Source organism: Podarcis filfolensis (genome assembly GCF_964270895.1).
Source record: "Podarcis filfolensis genome assembly, chromosome: 16".
Classification (NCBI taxonomy): Eukaryota; Metazoa; Chordata; class Lepidosauria; order Squamata; family Lacertidae; genus Podarcis; species Podarcis filfolensis.
This window is the reverse complement of record NC_139620.1, coordinates 39,384,255-39,404,804: the sequence shown is the minus strand read 5'-3', so window position 1 is coordinate 39,404,804 and position 20,550 is coordinate 39,384,255. Positions and strand designations below refer to the sequence as shown.

Sequence of the window (20,550 nt, the reverse complement as noted above, 5' to 3'; positions counted from 1 at the left end):
GGGTCATCTGAAGGTATTAGATACATGGCTTTGTGGGACATAGAGTTATATTTTAAAATGTAAGTGTATCTAAATCTTGGTTTACGAGTGAGTATAACAGTGACTTCCTGCAGCTATTGTAGAGGAGGTGTCTCCCCTCCGTTTTAGTTTTAGAACAAGGGCAAGCGGAGTTGTTCCAGGAGTATTGGTAATTATAGTATTATAGACACCATAGGTACACGGTGTTTTGGTTACCCTTTTTAAACATTTGGGCAGGAATTGCACCTCTTCCAGTGTCCTGCTTTGGATGTGTCCATACCGGCTTCCTCTTCAAAGGTGTGACCTGGGAACAAATGGGGAGAGAGACCAGTTGGAGACTGAATTCTGAGTTTCGGTGCTGGAAAATATTAAGCCCTGCTCATCCATGAAGTTCACTGGGTGACTGGTCTGGGCATTCACTCTTTAGGCCTAAACTATTTTCGTGAGGCTACTGTGAGGATAAAATGGAGTTGGGGAAACCATGTACAGCATCTTGAGTCGGGGAGGGGCGCCTTGTTTCATCACTTGGTGAAACAGAAACCTGCTGCCTCACTGGGCCGTGCTTCTGTTACCTGCATTGCAGTGGCCCCCACAAAGCGCCAGCAGCAGCGGCAGCTGTGGCTTCCAGCAGAATCTTGCCTCTGCTGGCAGCGCAGGTGATGAGGCAGGCGGTGAAGGTGAGGGGGCGCCACCTCTTGTGTTCTGCTGTTCAAGGCAAATGCTAGTGAGCTTCTTTGACAAAGGGTGGGAGTAAAATACAGTGAATATTTGTGAAAATCCTGAAATATCAACAAATAAAACTTTTGTTAAAAGGATTTCTGGCGAAGCTCTCATTAGCATGCCATCAGTGTGTTTGTGCTTGTGTGTGTGTGTGTGTGTGTGTCCATTTGGACCACCAGTCACTGTCTTGCCAACGCCTTTCTCCATGTTTGCTCCCTACCCCACAGATACGCAGCAGGTGCTGCTGGGCTGCAGTCTTTTCAGAAGTAGCCCCCACCTCTAGAAGGGCCTCCCAAGAGAGGCTTGCCTGGCACCTGCAAGGCTTGCTTTGTTTTCCCAGGTCTTTTAACTCTCAGTTGATCGCCGTTTTCAGTCCTTGCACCAAGTATGTACCTCTTGATGCCAAAGTAGACTTCTAAGTATAAAAACCACCCACCCACCCATTAAAATATAAAGTTCCATTTTCTTGGATTCTAATGCTGGTTTTAGATAGTTTTAGCCACTGTGGGGTTTTGTTTTGGTGATTTTATTTGGTTGTGGGTTTCTGGGCTTGTGGTTGGGGCTGGGCTTACTGCTTTTGTGATTTTGTTTTTTTGTGTTTTAATTGTTAACTGTATTTTTATTATTTTCTGTAAACCCACCCAGAGAACTTGGTGGGATGGGTGATCCACAAATACAATAAAAGAAATATAGATATGAATGAAAATGAAGTTCCCTGCACACATGGAAAGCACATTTTAAATGGATTTCAGCACACACAAGAAGCTCACATAGCTTTTGCTCTTGCCAGTTGCCTGGGCTTAAACCAGGCTCTAAGTGTTGGGAGTACATTTTAGGTGTGCTATAAATATTAAACGATGTGTTCTTCTGTGTTCTTCTGCTGCTTTCCCCCTCTCTTTCTCTCTTCCTCATCAAAAGCATTGATCCATGCCAGAGCAGGGTTTTCACAGGGAGGGTTTAAAACTGTCCCTTGGGGCTTTTGCTTTGTTTGTTTTGAAAGCCACCAGCTGGTTTTCCTTCTTTAGCACAAGCTCAGTCTTAGCCCATGAACACTTTTTAAATCTGCATGTATTTACCCGGTGTTGGAAAGGATCCTTGCACTGTGCTCCAGTGCTTATGTATTTGATGAGGCTATAAAACAGGGGTTTTGTGGTGTGTGGAATTCCTGTATGCTTTCAGCATTGAACACCAGCTTCTAATGGCTGGAAAAGGCTCTCCCCTGCAACACCCCCCAAATGCGAGAGCAGCGTGGAAATGTGGCAAGGGGATCCCATGGGCCCCTTACATGCCAATAGCTTATTATATAAGCGGTTCTCTCTGCATTTTACAGTATGAAAAAGAGCTCTGATATGGGCAGAGTAAATTGCATTGCCATAGGGGGAACTGACATATTGCAGAGGAGGTGGTAGGCTCATTGCCACTTTCATATGGAAATTAGGAGGTGTGATTTTGAAGATTGTGGTGCTGATTGACACAATATTATTTATTTATTTATTTATTTACAAACACTACCCTTGCACTTAAGGAGCTCAGGATTAGTGTATATGGTCCGCCCCCTATCAGTCTTATCCTCCCAAGAAATGAGTTGGATTAGACTGAGAAGTAGTAACTGACAAAGGCCATTCAGTGAGCTTACTAGATGGAGGGGAATTCGAACTTGGTTCTTCCTGATCTCTCTAACACAGTCTTTGCCACCCTTGTGACCTCCAGATTTACAGAAGAGCAATTACCGTATATTTTTACCGTATTGGATGAGGTTTTTTGACCCAAAAATCATGTCAAAAAACTGGGTCGTCCAATATATGGATAGTGGCATGGGGGGGGGGAGATGCCGCTGCACGCGGGGAGCGATCTGGGGGCGCTGGCTGGCGGCGCACAGCTTTTCCCAATGCCGCTGCACATGGGAAGCGCTCCCAGTGGCATGTGGGAAGGTGCCAACCGGCTGGCTGGCTGGAGCGCCACTTCCCTTGATGCTTTCCCTACCTGCACACAGGAAACGATCTAGGGACTGTTTCCTATCAGCAGTGTGGGGGGGGGGGGGGAGAGAGGCTCAACAACTTTGGGCCATGTCCCCTCATTTTCTTAAAATTGAGTCCTCCAATTGAGTCTTATACATGGGGGCGTCTAATAGACGGAAAAGTACGGTATACCCGATTGCACAAGTTCTGTCGTCATTTTTTAAAAAATGTTTCCAACTCCTTATGTTGCATACAAAAAGAAAAAGAGTACCCTTTGACAACCTGGTACCTTGCAAGATATTTTTAACTAAATTCCTTGACAATGATAGGAGTTGTAATACACACCTGGAGGTTGCCAGGTTTGTGGAAGGTGCTCTGGTCACTACCCTTCTTGCAGAATTTACATGAAACCTCCATCTTGTTTCTGCAGAAGTGATTTGCAGACTTGCTGTATGTGAAACACTTTCCCAGTCTAGTTCATTATTCTTACTAAGATGGCTTTTGGTGGCCAGTTTGCATGTGCTCAGTCTAACCTACCCTGCAGAGATGTTATGAGGTAAAATGAGAAGCCCATATAAACCCTGCTGAGCTTTTGGAGATGACACAGGATACAAATAAAGTAGGCAAAGGACAATGTAGATTTTTCTTGGCTAATCTGCTTGTGGAACAATCTCTCCAGAGAGGCTTGCCCTGCACCATCTTTTTAAGGCACCAGGCAAAATCTTCATTTTTTACTCAGGCTTCTGGCCCTTAATTCGAAGGGTTTAAAGTTTAGTGGGTCAGGATCTGTAAGTCCTGTCTTTTGTTTTTAAGTTTTTGTTCTAGTTGGTCTTATGTTTATTTTGTAAGTTGCTCTGAGTCTAAATAAATAAATAAATCAAGGAAGGAAAGAATGAAAGAAAGAAAGAAAGAATGAATGAGCGAGCCATTCCAACCCACCCTTGTTCTTTGGTTGAACCGCAGCAGCTATTTTGGACTGCATGAAGGGAGTACAGTGGTACCTCGGGTTAAGAACTTAATTCGTTCTGGAGGTCCGTTCTAAATCGGAAACGGTTCTAAACCTGAGGTACCACTTTAGCTAACGGAGCCTCCCGCTGTGCTGCCGCTGCAGGATTTCTGTTCTCATCCTGAAGCAAAGTTCTTAACCCGAGGTACTATTTCTGGGTTAGCAGAGTCTGTAACCTGAAGCGTATGTAACCTGAGGTACCACTGTAAAAGAGTTGGCAAATCTGTTAATAAAGAAGAAGTGGGGGTAGGAGGGGGGACCTGAAACAAAATGTTGCAATGTGGAATGTTGCTGTTCATCAAGCTTGCCAGTCAGCCATGCCCTTTCCCAGGATACTCCATCCCATCCCCCAAGGTTTCCATTCTCAGCAGCTAACTAGTGTGCTCCATCTATGTTGGGGTGTTTGGGGGGGGTTCTCTACAGGGTTTTTTTGTACTTCTGCAAATCTTGGGGCTCCCCTAGGTCTGTTGTCTGTTGTGCAAGGATGGTGCCATTTTGGAGAATGAGGTTACTATTTGTATATAGGATGAGAATTTGCCTGCTCAACAGTATCTTAGAGCAGGGCTTTCTGTGTGGTTGCCCCTGTTCTGTGGAACGGCATCCCTCTTGAGATACCACAGGTGCACAACATCTGCACTTTCTAGAAACAGCTGAAGGCATCATCTCCCCCCCCCCAAAAAAAAGCTTTCCCAGCTGGATGTATAAATATCTGCCATAGAGTTTCATTCTTAAAATTGTTTTTAAATTAGCTTCTGTTAATTTCTGTACTATTTTTAGTGCCTGTTTTTTATTTGTCTTTATTTTGTACTTCACCTTGGGATGTATGTGGAAGGCAATTATAATTAATTATGGGACCCACCTCCAAGAAAAACCTCCAAAAGTAATATGCAGCAACCCACTGGAAAACATAGCCAAAACGTAAAGCAAATTACCGTATGTATGATCTAGTTGAGATTCCTGCATTATGGGGGGTGGACTGGACGAGCCTTGGAGTCCATTGCAGCTCTACAATTCTAAGATTGTAAAGTTCTATGAAATTTAGAGGTGTGGAAATAAAAGGTTTTTTGTTTCCTGTGCTACTCAAGAGTAAAGACATTGAAATTAGTGGACCTGGTTAAGTCAGTTTCTTTAATTTTGGTAGGTCTTCTTTCTGAGCAGGCTTTCGCTGGTTACAACCCATAACCCACCCACCCCTCTCAAACAGGTAGGCCTGCAAAACTGGAGAAAGAGAAGCTTGATAGTAGAAATCGGTTAAGCTGCAGTGAAGGAAATGGTTTTTTTAAAGTGGGGTGGGGAGACAAGGCTATTGGGCTGGCTTAACTATTGTTTTTGGCGCCCTCCCTCCCTCCCTGCGCCTCCATCAGGCCTCGTAGTGGTGTGTCAATTCACCCACAGGCTCTTTGGACGGCAGCCAGGGTTACCATAGCTACAAAGAGTTATTACTCACTGCCAGGACTGAAATGGGAGGGGGACGGACGGAACTACTCATATTTTTGGCTGCAACCCCCCCCCCCAAAAAAAACCAAGAGATAAAGGGCTTTATTTTTGGTAGGCCTGCCTTGGTTGGGGTGCTGAGAGAAAGCCGTGGGATTTAATGCATTGTTACTGACTGGGTTTCCAAGGATACAGTATTTTGATCCATGCAAGAAACACGCAACTGGTATTCCTAGAATTGTAGAGTTGGAAGGGACCCCAAGGGTCATCTAGTCCAACCTCCTGCATGGCAGGAATCTCAACTAAAACACAGTGTTAGAAATGCAGATATAAAAACTAGGTGCCAAATGGCTCCTTAAACCAAGGTTGCAGTCACCAAAACAGAATGTCTAGTTGCCATTTTTGGGCAAGACAGGTCTAAAGTCTTATTTTTCAAATGATGGACTGACTTTGATTGCTTCTCAGTTATATATCTGGCTAGTTCAGATGACAACCTTGAGCCAGGTTAAGAGCTTTGAGAACGTAAAGAAGAAAAGTCACTTGATCCAAGGACAGTGTACATATATATTGGCCTATTCCGACCTCTTTTTCTTGATGGTGAATGTTCCTGCTCAGGCTGCCTAGAAAAAAACAATTTGGTTCCAGAAATTCATTCTGATTGTGCAGATAAAATATAACAGATAGATTAGAGGTAAGAACATCACGTTGGCTCTCACCACTGGAAGCTAAAGTGGTAAAGAAAAAGAATATGATAGAAGGGTTGACATCTTATAGAAATTTATTAAAGCAAGAGGAATTATCTGGGAAATTAACAACATGGTTACAATATCATCATTTGAATGAAGTATTTAAGAAAGATAGGATGCAAGGGTTTGGGGAACTGGAGAGAGACCTGTTGGAATGTAATGTAAAAGTGTTGTCTAAATTGTATAAAATATTACTGGAATGGGAGACAAAGGATGAGCAAGTAAAATCCTCAATGATACACTGGGCAATAGATATCTATCATAATACAGATATGGAAGTTTGGAAACGATTGTGGAATATGGATATAAAATTTAGCATGTTATGGTTTAAGAGAAAATTATTTAAAAATGATATAGTGTTGATATCTAATATCGAGTAAACTGGCAAAAATGTATAAATCTAAATCAAACAAGTGTTTGAAATCTAAAGAGAAAGAAGAGGTTTTTTTATATTATGTGGTGATCTTGTTGTAAGGTTAAAGCTTACTGGGAAATGATATATAATGAATTGAAAAGGATGTTCAAAATAACTTTTGTAAAAAAACCAGAAGCTTTTCTTTTGGGAATTATAGGGACAGAAATTTATTTATGTATGCTACTACAGCAGCAAGAATGCTACTTGCCCAAAAGTGGAAAGAAGCAGAAGTCCCAGCAAAGGAAGAATGGATACAAAAATTTATGGAATATGCAGAAATGGTGAAACTTACTAGAAGAATAAGAAATCAAAATAACAAACTTTTTTGTTAAAGAATGGAAATGGTTTTTTGAATATTTACAGATAAATTGCAAACAGATCAAAACATTAGCAGGGTTATTGTAATAACCTGCAGTTTCATAAGAGTATATATTTAAAGTAGATAATTAAATGAGCAAATTAAATGAATTTGGATGTGTAGAAGATATTAAAAAATAAAATTAAGGAACTGCAGAAAGTGTGGAAGGGGCACACTGTCTCAGAACGTGCAAATCCACTTAGCTATAGGATTCCCATGTGTCCTAAGAGCATTTAAGCCCCATCTGCACTGTACATTTAAAGCACTATCATGCCACTTTAAACAGTGACAGCTTCCCTCAAAGTATCCTGGGAAGTGTAGTTTGTGTTATGGGTGCTCAGAGTTGTTAGCCAGGCGCCCAGTTCCTCTTACAGAGCAACAGCTTCCTGAGAAGGATCGTTCAACCATGCTGGGAATTATAGTTCTGTGCGGGAAATTGCAGTTATCTAATTAAAGTTTAAAACAGTTCTTGAAAAACAAATAGGACAATTACAAAATTTTAAAACCCAACTCGTGACATTTCTAACAGAACACCGTTTGAAACAAACAGATATTTAAGGTCTGTTTAGGAAACTAAAAGCAAAAGAAAAAACCCAATGTGAACCAGAAAAAAGACGCCTAGGTTTGTGTGGGGGGGTCAGCCTTAAGAGGTGCTTTTAAAAAGTGTGTTTTACTCCTATAAGCACTTGAATTGTGTGTAACTGGTCTGCTCTTTGCTGAATTTGCACCTTAGATGATAGTCCATTTTAATTTGTCCCCTTGAGCTAATGGGGAATCACAGGGAGGCCAACTTGGGCTGGCTTGTTTTGTTTGTGGTGCCACCATCGATGGAGTCTGTTCCCTGATCACCACTGAGTCACATTGAGCCCCAAGAAGTGTGAGGGGGGCTGGGGGTGCAGGCCTTGATCCGACTCCCTTTCACCTGCCTGCTTTTCTTCGCCTTTCTGAAGGAGCAGATGCATTGGTGAACCAGATCTCGCAATTCCAGAGAGGCACATTGTTCCCCGAGGCCCTTTATCTAGAAATAAGACAACTCTCCTCAGCTCCACTGTTTCTCTTTTGGAGTACAAGTGCTTTCCCTTCTCCGATTTCCCCCAGGCCCATCATACTGCTAAAACTGAAATATCAAGATGTCTGAAACAGCGGGAAGCCCTATCAATGTGTTGACACCTGGAGGAGCAATTTTTTTCCAATTAGCTTTTATTTAAAGTAAAATAGGCCTGTCAGTTTAGCCTACAGAATGCATGTTAAATAATGTAGGAAGACCCTGCTTCTGATGGAGGAAATATTTCCCCCACCCACCTTGGATTAGGACTCAGTGGCAATTCAGAAATGAATTGTAATTAATAGGGAGGCCATAACATGGGGCATAAATCTTGAGCCTTTAACAAAGCTGAGGACAGGAGTCGGGGGAGGCTGGCCAGCTTTGTGTGGCCTGCTTATTTCATTTTGTTCTTATGAGATTCCCTGCGTCTTCCTGATACATGTTAAATGTGCAACGGACAGCATTTCGTAGGAACTTAAGAAAAGCCCTCTTCCACTTGTGACTCAGAGGCATACTTCTTCTGGCAGTGAAGGTACAGAATAGCTGCTGTGGTTAGTAGCCTTCACCAGTTTGTCTAATCCTCTTTTAAGTCCATTGAAACTCATTGCCACCACTACATTCTGTGGGTGCAAATTGCAGAGTTTTAGCTATATGCTTTGTTAAGAAGTGTATTTTCGTTTGTCAACTTTCAACTTCATTCTGTGTCCCCAAGCTTTAGTTTTATGAAAGATGGAGAAAAGCTTTTCACTGTCCTCTTGGGTAGGGTACAACAACAACAACCTCCACTAGATGATACCACTAACGTGTCTCTTCTTACTTGCCTTTACTCTAAACTAACCACCCCCCTTGTAACCTTTCCTCACAGGGGAGTTGCTCCAGCTTCTTGATCTCTAGCGGTTTAGTTATATACACCTGCCTTCAGGGAACCTGAGAGCCTACTCTTGCATTAGCAAGTCAGCTGAGCCTGGTGGCTCAGTCCAGCTAATCTCTGGCTCCTTCCCTGTTTCTGACCTTGATTCAAAATTTATCCATTCTATCTTCTGTTACGTTTATTGACCTCTCATTGATCGTATGGTGCTTTTGTTTGGTTTTTGTTAGTCACCTTGGGAATACTAGCGTACTGACGATGTGGGATAAGAACCTAAAGAATAAAAATAAATAATATTTGGTAGAATCTTACCAACCACCAGTCATTGGTGAGTCCAACAGAAGTTCAGCAGAGGCAAGGTAAGCTTACCCTGGACAGCTTAGGCTGCAGACTCCATGAGAGCAGAGCTCAGATGTTGACTTAGCAGCAGCCAGCCCTAGACTGAGCCATAAATGGGGGCCCCAGAAACCTCACTAGCTCCACTTTTGCTAAGAGAAGCCTGCTTGACTCTAGATGGATTGCTCTAGAGCAGGGTTTCCCCAAATGGTTGATATTGACCCCCCTCCGGTTGATGGGACAGTGCAGGGGGTGAAATAAGACCTGATGGGGTCAAAAAGGGCCTGAGGTAGAAAAGTCCATGAGGTATTGTGTGAAAAATCTAGTTAGAACGTATGAGCTACAGAAATAAATGGCATGGACATGCACAGAGTGTACTTAGCTTGCTAGGGAGGAATCTCTGAAAATCAGAAAATATTTATTTTTTACTTTTTTATGATTTCTGGGCATCAGTGATTAATAAATATTGATTATATTGCTTGACTTTATTTCAATTATATGCCTAACAATCTGGATGAGGCTCAATGATAATTTTATAATCTCATCAAGGGGTCAATGAACAAAGAAGGTTGGGGAACCTTACAGTAGAGCTTCTGAGCTGGAGTCCTCTGAGGCATCGGAGGGAACTGTGCTGCCCTTGGGCTAGAGGGGACTGGCTGCATGGATGCTTCATGCAGAAGGGCTTCCAGGCGGCTAAGTGCTTCTTACAGAGACAGCCCAACTGCCTAGAATTGAACCTGGGGCCTTTGGCAAGCAAATTATGCAAGCAAACTGGAAACTCTCCTCGGTCATTTGGGCATGATTCTTAATCACACCATACTCAACCAGACAAATATCTGCTGAGCTCAGATTCTTTGTATGCTTGTATACTGTATCCTGCTCTTTTCTTAGGTTTGTTTTTTTTTTTAAAAAAAATAGTGTTTTCACTTTATCTGCATATAGTTTTTGAAAGCTACCATGTAAACTAGTGGAACAAAGGGAATGTTTTGAAATACAAAACGTTGGGTTTTAGCTTGATGCATTTGCCAAAACAAGGTTGGCTGCTGCTGCTGCTGCAGGGAAAATGTGATTACACGTAATTGTGTTTGCAATTATTTACAAATGCAGTTACCGGGGAAAATGCAATTATGTGAGGTTTATGCCACAATAAATCTGTTAAGTATTTAAGGTGCAACAAGATTTCATTGTTTTGCTTTCCCCTGTTTTATTTCTCTGAGCCATTTGTATTTTCCAGATACTTTTATTGTATGATCATTATTAATGTCATTTCTCACCGACTTCTCCTTCCTTTGGAGCTGCTGTGGGTAATATGCTATTTTGTTCCCTGCCTTTTGCTTCAGAGTCATCTCCATGTGTGATTTGTAATAATACTGTTGAAGCAGCAGCCAAGAGGCTTCTTAAATAACCCAGAGTGACGTGAAAATGACATCTATCTATAAATCAGTCCGAACCGCAAACATCTGAGGAAGATTTGCACTTAATCCAATTTACTTCAATCTTGTGCTTTACTTAAAATGACACAAATGTCAAAATGGGACTTTAACTCTCCTTGTTGGAGCATCTCCTGGTGAGAAAGGAAACATACGGCAGATTCCTATGCACTGCTGGCTGTCAGATATTCATGCTTGGGATTTAAGCAGCCTAGCAAATACGTTTGCAAAAGTTACTACTCGTGCAGACTATTTGTCGGGGTGGTGAACTGATGGTCTGTGGACTGAATCCAGCTCCCAAGCGGTTTCTTTGGCCACACTGACTATGGCAGAATCGGAATCTGCAGCAGGTAACATCATGGTACTTGGCTGGATGGAGAGGTTTAAATCTTTCTGTCTATCCTACTGCTATATTGGACGTTCTTATAGATTGGCGTATTGTAGGGAAGTTGAAAGGGGACGACTCTACCTTGCACTAGGAACTTTGATTGCATGGCGTCTGATGTTACTCCAACCCTTTGTTGGATTCAGATTATTACTTACTTCAAATATTTATAGTGAACTCTTCACTCGAAGGCCCCAAGGTGAGGAACACCCAAAATGGTAATATAGAACTGAAAATAAAACAAAGCATACTTCAAATCATTATTATTGGTATATTCTACATGGCATCAGGGACAGAATAAAAGCATGCACAGCCCACATTGGTTTGAATGCATCCCATTCCCATCCATACAGAAGTCAGGTGTTTCTACAGTAGGGGGCGGGTGCCATGGGCTGCAGGGCTCCCTTCAGAGGGCGGGCCCAGCGCTGCCTGGAAACAGTGTTGGCTCCGATGCAGGTGGCACAGGGTCTGCAGGGCGCCCCAGCCGTGGCTGCCCTCCAGCGGGCCCAGCACTTCTGAAAATAGCAGGGTGGCTTACGCTGCCAGGAGGGCACCTGGAAGGGACACCCGGGAGGGGCGTGGCTGGTGTGCGCTGGCCTGCAGATTTCCCTCCTGAGTCCCGGGCGCCCTCCCAGCGGTGCACCCCTTGATGTTTTTTTCTGACAGCACTGGGCTGGCGCACACCGGCTGCTTCCCTTTTGGGAGGGATGCATTTGCTCAGGTGGCGTACCCCGCCCACTTGGATACCCTGCCCCATGGAGGGGGTCATGTGCGTCACCCCACCCCGGTCTCAGGCACCAGTGGGGGTTGCTACACTGGTGTGTTTCTGGATGTGATGAGCACTACAACACTGTCGGGCTCAAGCTTGGATTGACAGGCTCAGACCGAGGAAAAGGAAGAAACAGAGGGAGGCTGAATTGTGGGAATCTGGGTTAGAGGATGCAAGATCTCCTTTCCACCCTGACCCCAGGAGTGGGGAGCAAGGGTGCCTCACCCTCCTGCGTAGTGGAGAGCCTGAGGCTGGCTTTCTTCATCAGTGGATGGGAGAGGTTAAATGGAAAAGTGAAGCCTTGTCACCTAGAACCCTTGTCAGTTCAAGGATGCATTTCAGCCAGACTAAAGGGTGGCGCTGTGGGTTAAACCACTGAGCCTAGGACTTGCTGATCAGAAGGTCGGCGGTTCGAATCCCCGCGACGGGGTGAGCTCCCGTTGCTCGGTCCCTGCTCCTGCCAACCTAGCAGTTCGAAAGCACGTCAAAGTGCAAGTAGATAAATAGGTACCGCTCCGGTGGGAAGGTAAACGGCGTTTCCGTGCGCTGCTCTGGTTCGCAAGAAGCGGCTTAGTCATGCTGGCCACATGAGCCGGAAGCTGTCCGCGGACAAACGCCGGCTCCCTCGGCCCATAGAGCGAGATGAGCGCCGCAACCCCAGAGTCGGTCACGACTGGACCTAATGGTCAGGGGTATCTTTACCTTTACATAAACACTCAAGCACTTTCAGTGATGGGCGTGGCCTGAAAGGAGGTGTCACCTGGAAGAATCCTAAACTGACCAGATAGAAGGCTACATTTAGCCCTTGGGCTGCATAAACATGATTGGGTGAGCCATCTTCGCCCTCCCTAGTTGCATCTCAAATAGAATTAAGACCACAGACTTGTGATTTGCTGCTGCTGCTGGATATCTCCATAATGTGCTTGCTTAAAGACTGTTTCCCCTCCCACTTGACCTATAATGTGTCTGGAATGCAAATGATTTCTAGTAAGCCCATAAATTTGTGCAGGGGCCAAGCCCTCTTAGCTTAAATATTTCGTCACCTAATCTCAAATTTTGTACCCCTGCCTTCTGCAATCACTCCCCGGTCAGCTCTGCCATTGCTCTTAGGTGCTGTTTTTGCTGCCTTGGTTGCAGAGTAGCTGCTGATGCAGCGGGAGGGGAAATGAATAGCTGAGTCAGTTTGGGAGGGGAAAAGAAGGCTCATGACACAAAAGGGATGACCTATCTGCTACTTCTGCTTTCTGCAACCTGATGGCTCCTAAAGTCTCCACTTCTGATGCTCTAGGCAGGGCCACAGTTGCTCACAACCAGCAGTTTTTGGGATTGAGTGTGCAAATTTATTTATTTGGTGAAGGGCAATGCCTGGTGGCTAAGAAAAAGGAGTGACAGTGGTAGTGAGGAACACAGACTTTGGGAGGCAGGGTTTTTGTTCATTATGTCCACTTTGTTGGTCTGGTTCCAGCCTTTCCCAAACTGGTACCTTCCAGATGTTGTGGGACTTCAGCTCCCACCATCCTTGGCCACTGGACCTGCCATGTGGCATACTTCCAGAGCAGTTTGGATTCCATGTCTTTTAGATGGACCATGGACCCAGTCACTAGCTAATTGTGCCAGCATGTCCTCTTGAGTACTACTCCTGCTTGGGACTTAGGGGTGAAGTGATCCTTCACCAGACCTGAATCAAAGTAAGGTAGAGTGCTCTGTGAAGAAGAGAATGCTCCTTCACGTCCATGATTTAACAGGGCCCACCCATTTCCTCTGATTGCACATTGTTTTCACTGATTTTACCACTGTACTTTTATAGTGTAAGAGTGAGTAAGAAACTTTTTTACTGACTATGTCTGTCTTGCATGCTCTCCTGCCCCTTTTCCTCCAACCCAAAAAAGCAATTTCAAGGTATATGGAAGATTGAAAGTTGGCAACAAAATGACTTTGGGCAATAAATACACCCACAAATATTTTTAAAGTCATGTTTTGGATTTTAATGTCCTGTTTGCTGCTTGGTTGACCTTTCCTTTTGACTTTTGCTTCTAAATGAGAAGTGACTTTAACCTAAAACGTACTCAGTAAGCCATCTATATGACCCTGTGTTTTGCATGTTGTTTTTAAATGGAATCAGGCTGAGCATCTCCCACTCCACTCCACCTCCCTCTTTTGACTCTCAAGCCTCCCAGATACAATAACAGCTCTCAGAATCAAGATGTCTTCTCTCTCTCCTCTTTTATTTTGCTTGCATCCTCGTCAGTAATTGAGGGCTGCTGTGAGTCATGTTGGGAGAGTGTCTTTCTCTCTCTCTGAAGATGAGGACTCCTCTAATAATAGGAACTAATAAAGATGCTTCACTTGGACAAGGGCTGACAGTTAAGCGGTGAAGGCATTGAAAAGGGGGAAAGCAGACCTTGCCCAGAGCCATGCACTTTTTTGTGGCAGGCAGACAGACTTGGGGGCGGAGTGTGGGATGGTGAGGTGGCAGGGAAGGCATTTGTCTTAGTCATGCATGGGTTTGTGTCCCCGAAAGAGAAGCAGGCAATGTTGGAAACCGAGATAGCAAAGCTAGGGGCTAAATGGCAACTTAAACCTAGGTTATGGGTGCAACAGCAGAATGTCTAGGCACACTTTTTATGACAAGAATACAAAGCTGAAAATGAATGAACTGCAGCTATAATATTACGTTCATTTTTCACAGGGTCTAGTCCTTCTCCTGCCCACCCCTCTAATATTCTTAAGAGGGTCTCTTCTCCAGTCTTCACAGAGTAGCTGGAAGTGGGAATGCCGAAAAAGATCCTCCTTGCCTTCCACTTTGCAGGTTTAATCTGAAATTTTAGGCACAGTACTGCTCCCAGAGCTCAGAAACTACTTGCGCTAATGAAGTTCCCTGTCGCAAAATGCACCTAGAACAATGGGAGTTTTGAAAACTGGAAGCAGGAAGTAGAAATGATTGAAAAACATGTGTGTTGCGGGTGTATATTGGCCCAGTTTGCATGTTACAATAAACCATAGTTGCAGGTGAATGCAGAGATCGCTCCTGTTTTATTCCTTCCCTACTGTGTTTGACTTGAAATGGGTTTTGTTAGCTGCCTTGAGGCATTTGTGCAAAGGTGGGATAGAGATGGGTAAACAAGTAAAGGGGTTGTGGTGGTGATGTTGGTTTGCATATTTTATTGTAAGCATTCCTCTCCTGCCTTTCCATTGCAAAAAGAAAGCAACGCACACTCATTTCTGTAGTAGATAACACCAAAGACTTACCTTTTAGCGCTTTTGTGATGATTATTGTGAGAATTTTTGTTGTCCAAGGACCAGCAGCAAGAGTCATAGAGAAATATATTGAAACCAGTATTTTTATAGAATGTTAGAATCGTATGGTTGGAAGGACCCAACCTCCTGCAGTGAAGGAACCTTAACTAGATCATACATGACAAGTGGTCATCCAGCCTCTGCTTAAAAACCTCCAAGGAAGGAGAGTCCACCACCTCTCATGAGAGTCTGTTCCACTGTCGAACAGCTCTTACTGTCAGAAAGTTTTTCTGGGTGTTTAGTTAGAATCTCCTTTCTTGTAACGCGAACCCATTGGTTGGGGTCCTTCCACCAGAGCAGGAGCAGTGGCGTAGCGTGGGTTGTCAGCACCCGGGGCAAGGCAAGTAATTTGCGCCCCCTAACCCGTGGATTTGCGCCCCCTAACCTGTGGATTTGCGCCCCCTAACCCGTGGATTTGCCCTAAGCCCAGATGTTGTGCCCAGTGCGGCCGGCCACCCCTGCACCCCCCACGCTACGCCACTGAGCAGGAGAAAACAATTTTGCTCCATATTCCAAGAAAGCGTTGGATTAAAAAAAAAGTAAAGAAAACTTTGTCATATTGTATTCCTGGGCGATACTCAAAAAAGCAAGCAAGCAGTCATTTACCTATTCATCTGCAGCATGTAGCATTTGCCTCTTGGTCAATGTTTCTCAAACTTGGGTCTTCAGCTGTTGTTGGACTACAACTCCCATCAGCCCTAGCTAGCAGGACCAGTGGTCAGGGATAATTTTTAAAACTGCTCTAGGCAATTAGCTTGGGAAGCTTCAGAAAAATTGTGTTCACCACCTGCCTCCTTCCCTTGATTCTCAGTGTATGATGCTGAGCATACCGGGTTACGGTGGTGGGCTATTTCAAAAAGTTTTTGGGCTCCTAAATTTTATGGAAGCGTTTGCAAGAATGCCCTGGACCCATTATGGATATAGCATTTGCTTTCCCAAACCATACCAGTAGGTGCAAAACAAAATGGAAAAGGGGTGGTGATTTTGGGGGGAAGAACATCCTGAATTTAAAACATGTGGGGGCTTTTTCTTTGGTTTGGTTGATGTTCTTCGAAATGGAGGAGCACAACAAAAGCTGTGTAGCGATGCAGCAGAGTTCAAAGCAATCAAGGCACGTATTTTGCAGCTTTTATTCAGGATGTTCAATCATTAAAAATATTGTTTTGTGATCCAAGCAATTATGTTCAACAAAGGAATTTCTAGCAGGCGGCTTCCGTGACATTCCAAAGACATCAGAGATAGTTTCTGCCAGAAATACAATTTCTCTGTGTTAGGAAGGTGATGTGGGGGGAATCAAATGAGCATCACATTTCAGTGAGAGAATACCCCCCCACAGGTGCTTAAAATTGAAGGGAAATTAGAAAAGCATCGTTTATCCTAATATGCAAGCACAAGGGACCTGCAAATGGAGGATTATTACGAGCTGTTGGTGAAATGAAGGTGGCTATTGTGTTGCTGTTTAAATCTATGTGAAGAATGCAGATCAGTTGGTAAGCATGGATATTTATCTTCCCTGTATGGTAAACTCATCATGCGCTTACAGTTTTATTTTCTCTCCTGTGATTCTCATATGTGGACACTGGTTTACATTGCAGTTATGTTTGTGTGTTTTGTTTTTTAAGCTGGCCTTGACCTCCATCTAAAGAAAGCTCCGTTCAGCCATACCAGTTGTGTTCCAGGGAAATAGTTGTGATGACGGACATCCTTCCCTAAATCCAGCTTGTCTGCCATTACTTACTTTCTCATGCAGTGTGATTTTATGAAGGATTAGGGGGCCTTCTTTTGCTGGTCCCTCCCCCTCCCTTTCTCTGTTTGCATGGTGCTTTTTGAGAAAAAGAAATAGTTGGACCTGTACTTCTAAATTTGTTTGGAGTCTAGGTAACTCTGGAGGCAGAACCGTCTTACCCTTGGGCAGAATGAGGCAGCTGGCTCAAGTGGTGGGGGCAGGGGGCTGTAGCCAATACTAGTCCTACTCAAAGTAGACGCACTAAATTACTGGGCCTCAGTTAGCCATGTCCATTAATTTCAGTGGGGTCTACTCTGAGTAGGGCTAATATTGGCTACGGCCCAGGATGGCAGCCTGCCACGCTTCCCCTCGAGTCCCAACCTGCCCTGCTGTGTACCACCTGTGTACCACCTGCTGCCCTCTGGTCAGTGAAGGATGCCATCCCACCACCAGCATGGAAGTAATGTTCAGCTACTAGCCTGTGGAGATTCTGAATATGGAATTTGGACCTATGAGGAATCTTGTAATTCTTGAGCAGTCAAAGGTATAGAAAACCAGGCTGCTTCGTTTATATCTGTCCTGGCCAGTGCAGAAGCTTCTTACTGCCTGCCCATTGCAGAGGCAGTTCTTGTTCTGCACCACCATGATAACTTTCTGCTCTGAAGCTTGAAAGCAAAGCATCATTTGTATCTCACAGTCCCAGCCTCCACTTTAAGGCCAAGAGTTTCAGTAATGCCAAGTTAAGGGCAGGTTTCTCCCTTGCCACCACAAATCACCATCCCCTCATCCCCGACATGCAGGTGAGTTTTTTCCAGGCTTTACACTTCATGTCTCTGGGATAGAAACTTACTCTAGACAGTTTGGTAATGGCAGTTCTGCCTCCAGGATTGGGTTCATATGGGCAAGACTTTGCCTGGTTAGTAGTAGTAGTAGTAGTAGTAGTAGTAGTAGTAGTAGTGATGATGATGATGATGATGATGATGATGATGATAATAATAATAAAAAAGAAGAAACACTTTCCACATACATATCTCTAGGTAATTTGCAAAATGCATTGAAAACACCCTAAAATAGTTAAAAGACAACACAGAAAGAACACCAGAATAATTTAAAAACAATGCGAAGTGGACACTTGTGGCAGAAACCTGTTCATCCCTCTAGGAAGGCTTGTTGAAACAAAAAACCCTTGGTTGTTTCTGGAAAGAGCAAATAGTGGGTGCCTGTCCTTTCTGGGCAGGAATGGTGTGCCACAGAACGGGCAGTGTCCACACTAAAAGCTGTGCTCTGAATTATTGTCAAGAGGGTTTCTGATACCTTTGCAACTTGAAAGAAAATCTCTTGCACAGACTACAGTGACTTATAGGGTATATGAGGGATGTTGCGGTCTCTCAGGTAACCTGGTCCTGAGGTGTATAGGGCCTTTTTTGTTAGTACCAACGCTTGAGTATGGCCCAGTGGCGGATTGGCAGCTAGTGCAAATCCCACCGGCAAGGTGTCCTGTGTTGGGTTTCCACAAGCTACATTCTGCACTGTCTGCACCCCCGAGACCAGCGTCAGGAGCAGCCCCACATAGGGCATGTTGCAGTAACCCACCCTTGAGGTAGCCAATGTGTGTAGCATCTTGATTTGGCAGTTGTTTTATCCCTCAACCAACATGCATGTAAGCAGGCATGGAACTGCAGCCCCTCTGGTGTCCGTTTTTGTGGTCAAGAGGGGGTGCTTTATCAGCGCAGACTGATTTTGTAGGCTGAGGAGGGGTGGGGGGGGAAGACACATCCTTCTTCCTCTTTCTCAATGCTTCTGTATGTGCACACATTCCACTTTCAGTTGAAATCGATGTCTGTTTGGCTTGTTTTTCTCAGCTTCAACAGAGATCAGGAGAAAGTAAAAAGGAAGCAGCCTTGTTTGTGGTGGGGAGGTCTGCCCCTTGGTGCTGCTGCAAGGTTTGCAAAAAGGAAAGCAAAAAACCTTAAATAAAATTGTGCTCTTGAACTAGGCCGTTTGCTTGAAAAGTGGGCTGAAGTTGTGTGCTTCCGAGAAGATGGGCAGCAGCTGAGTGGTAGCAGCTTTCCCATCTGCCCTGCAGGCAGCGGTGGGCAATTTATGCTTTGTATAATTAAGAGTTAATGCCAGGAACCAAGCTTAATGCCTCTTTAAACAGCTGGCAGTCAAGGGCGCGCATGGAGACATTCGTTACTTTTAATAGAAAACCTGACAAAGCGAAGCGCGCGACCATCTCCAAGCAAAATAGGTTGTAAGTGTCCATAAAAAGCCAGCAGGTTGTAAAACTCTGCTTTATTTGTGCATATATCAGGGTGGTCTCCACTTGGGTGCAGGGAAGCAAAAGCAGAGTTTGGACATTTCACATTCCTGCATCTTTATCTGTTCAGTAACAATGGACCGCAAGAGGGCAACCAAAATCATGGACTGGGAGGGCATCCCCTATGTGGAAGGGATAAAAGAATTAGTTATTTTCTCTTAACTTTTTAAAATAAAAAAGAGAGATGACTGACAGTGCAATCCGGTGGTGTCTGGGTTTAAAAGAGGATCATACAAATTTCTGGTGGAGGATAAGTCTGCCATTGGCTTCTAATCAAGATGGCGGCTGAACTTCCTGTTGGCTGGGGGGGGGGCAGTAGCTGGGGAGAGAGAGCTTGCTGCCTTCAAGCCTTTCTTCAGGGCGGGCTTATCTGGCAAGAGTGTTCTACAAGTAAAGAATTCATTGCCTGTTGGTTTAACATTGTAGTAAAGTTAAATAATATATACCTGGGTAAGATAACAGAGGTTGGCAAACGGTGGAGTGACTATCGAGTGATAAGAAGAGCTAGAAGTTGAGAGTGTCTCCAATTCAGTTCTTCTTGGAGTAGACCCGTTGAAGTGGAGGAAACTAAGGGTTCGTGTTCATAATGGCTCTGCTCTGATAGAATGTAGCTGGATACAGCCTTTTCTTCGGCTTGAATTCTTCTCAGGTTTGCTTGGGTCAATTGAAACTAGGAAACCATACCCTTTAGATCAGTGTTTGTGTTGTTTGGCCACAGCTTTTTAGCGTTTCAGGCAGGAGTCTTTCTGAACTCTGCCTGCGGATTCTGGGAATTGAAACCTGGACCTTATGCATGCAAAGCATACACATGGCCACAAAGCTGTGGCGTCTTCCCAAAGTGGTTTTGACTGTGCTCTAACACACTCTCTCTCTCTCTCTCTCTCTCTCTCTCTCTCTCTCTCTCTCTCTCCTCCTCTTGTTTACCTTGCAGTCGCAGCATGAGTCGTCCAACACGTGCGTAATGAGGAGGAAATCTAGGATTCTTTAGTGCTTCGCATCACAGATTCTGGGGATCTCTCTCTATATATCTACACAAGAAAAAGTGAGACCCCTCTGGACTTCTTCCACAATGTCTGGATCTACCCAACCTGTGGCGCAGACGTGGCGAGGGAGTGAACCCCGTTATCCTCCTCATGCCATGTCCTACCCGGTAGCCATAAGTCAACAGCATGTGGTGAGTGTGTGGCGCTCTCTCTTCTCCTCTGTTTAATCAACAAGGTGAATTGTATGGTGGTGAGGGGTTTGGAGCCTGGGTGTGTCTGACAGTGCTGGCCCTAGCTTACAGAGGGCTCTTAGGAGATTGCCTTCATGCCGAGTCAAACCATTGCTCCATGTAACTCAGTAACTCGTGTAACTGACTGGCAGCCACTCTACCGTTTATCGGACAGGAATCTTTCCCAGCTCTACTGTTTTTATTATTGTGCTGCGTAAGTTATGTTCTTAATGTTGTACACTGTCCTGGGATCTTTGGCTAAAGGGTGGAATATAAGTTGAATAAGCAATAATAATAATACCTGGAGATGCTGGGGATTGAACTTGGGACCTTCGACATGCAAAGCAGGTGCTCTGCCACAGAGTCACAGCCCATTCCTTGGGCATGACACCCTCCATGCTGCCCCCTTCCTAAGTGTGTATATCTACAGTTGGTCCAGGGGGCTGCTGTCAGTGAGTCTACTTCTTGAGTGTGGGCCCCTCAGAACATACCCAGGCATGCCAACT

The 20,550-nt window shown here is 44.4% G+C and overlaps 1 protein-coding gene across 50 annotated transcripts in view; it reads left to right on the top strand.

Annotated features, from left to right (window-relative positions):
- The window catches only part of NCOR2 (nuclear receptor corepressor 2), a 349,636-nt gene that overhangs the window by 66,959 nt on the left and 262,127 nt on the right, over positions 1-20,550 (top strand). For all 50 annotated transcript variants that reach the window (XM_083589595.1, XM_083589578.1, XM_083589576.1 and 47 more), the window contains exon 2: positions 19,763-20,005. In XM_083589595.1, the coding sequence (XP_083445721.1) occupies positions 19,901-20,005 (105 nt within the window). In that variant the 5' untranslated portion in view covers positions 19,763-19,900. The remainder of the gene's footprint in view (positions 1-19,762; positions 20,006-20,550) is intronic.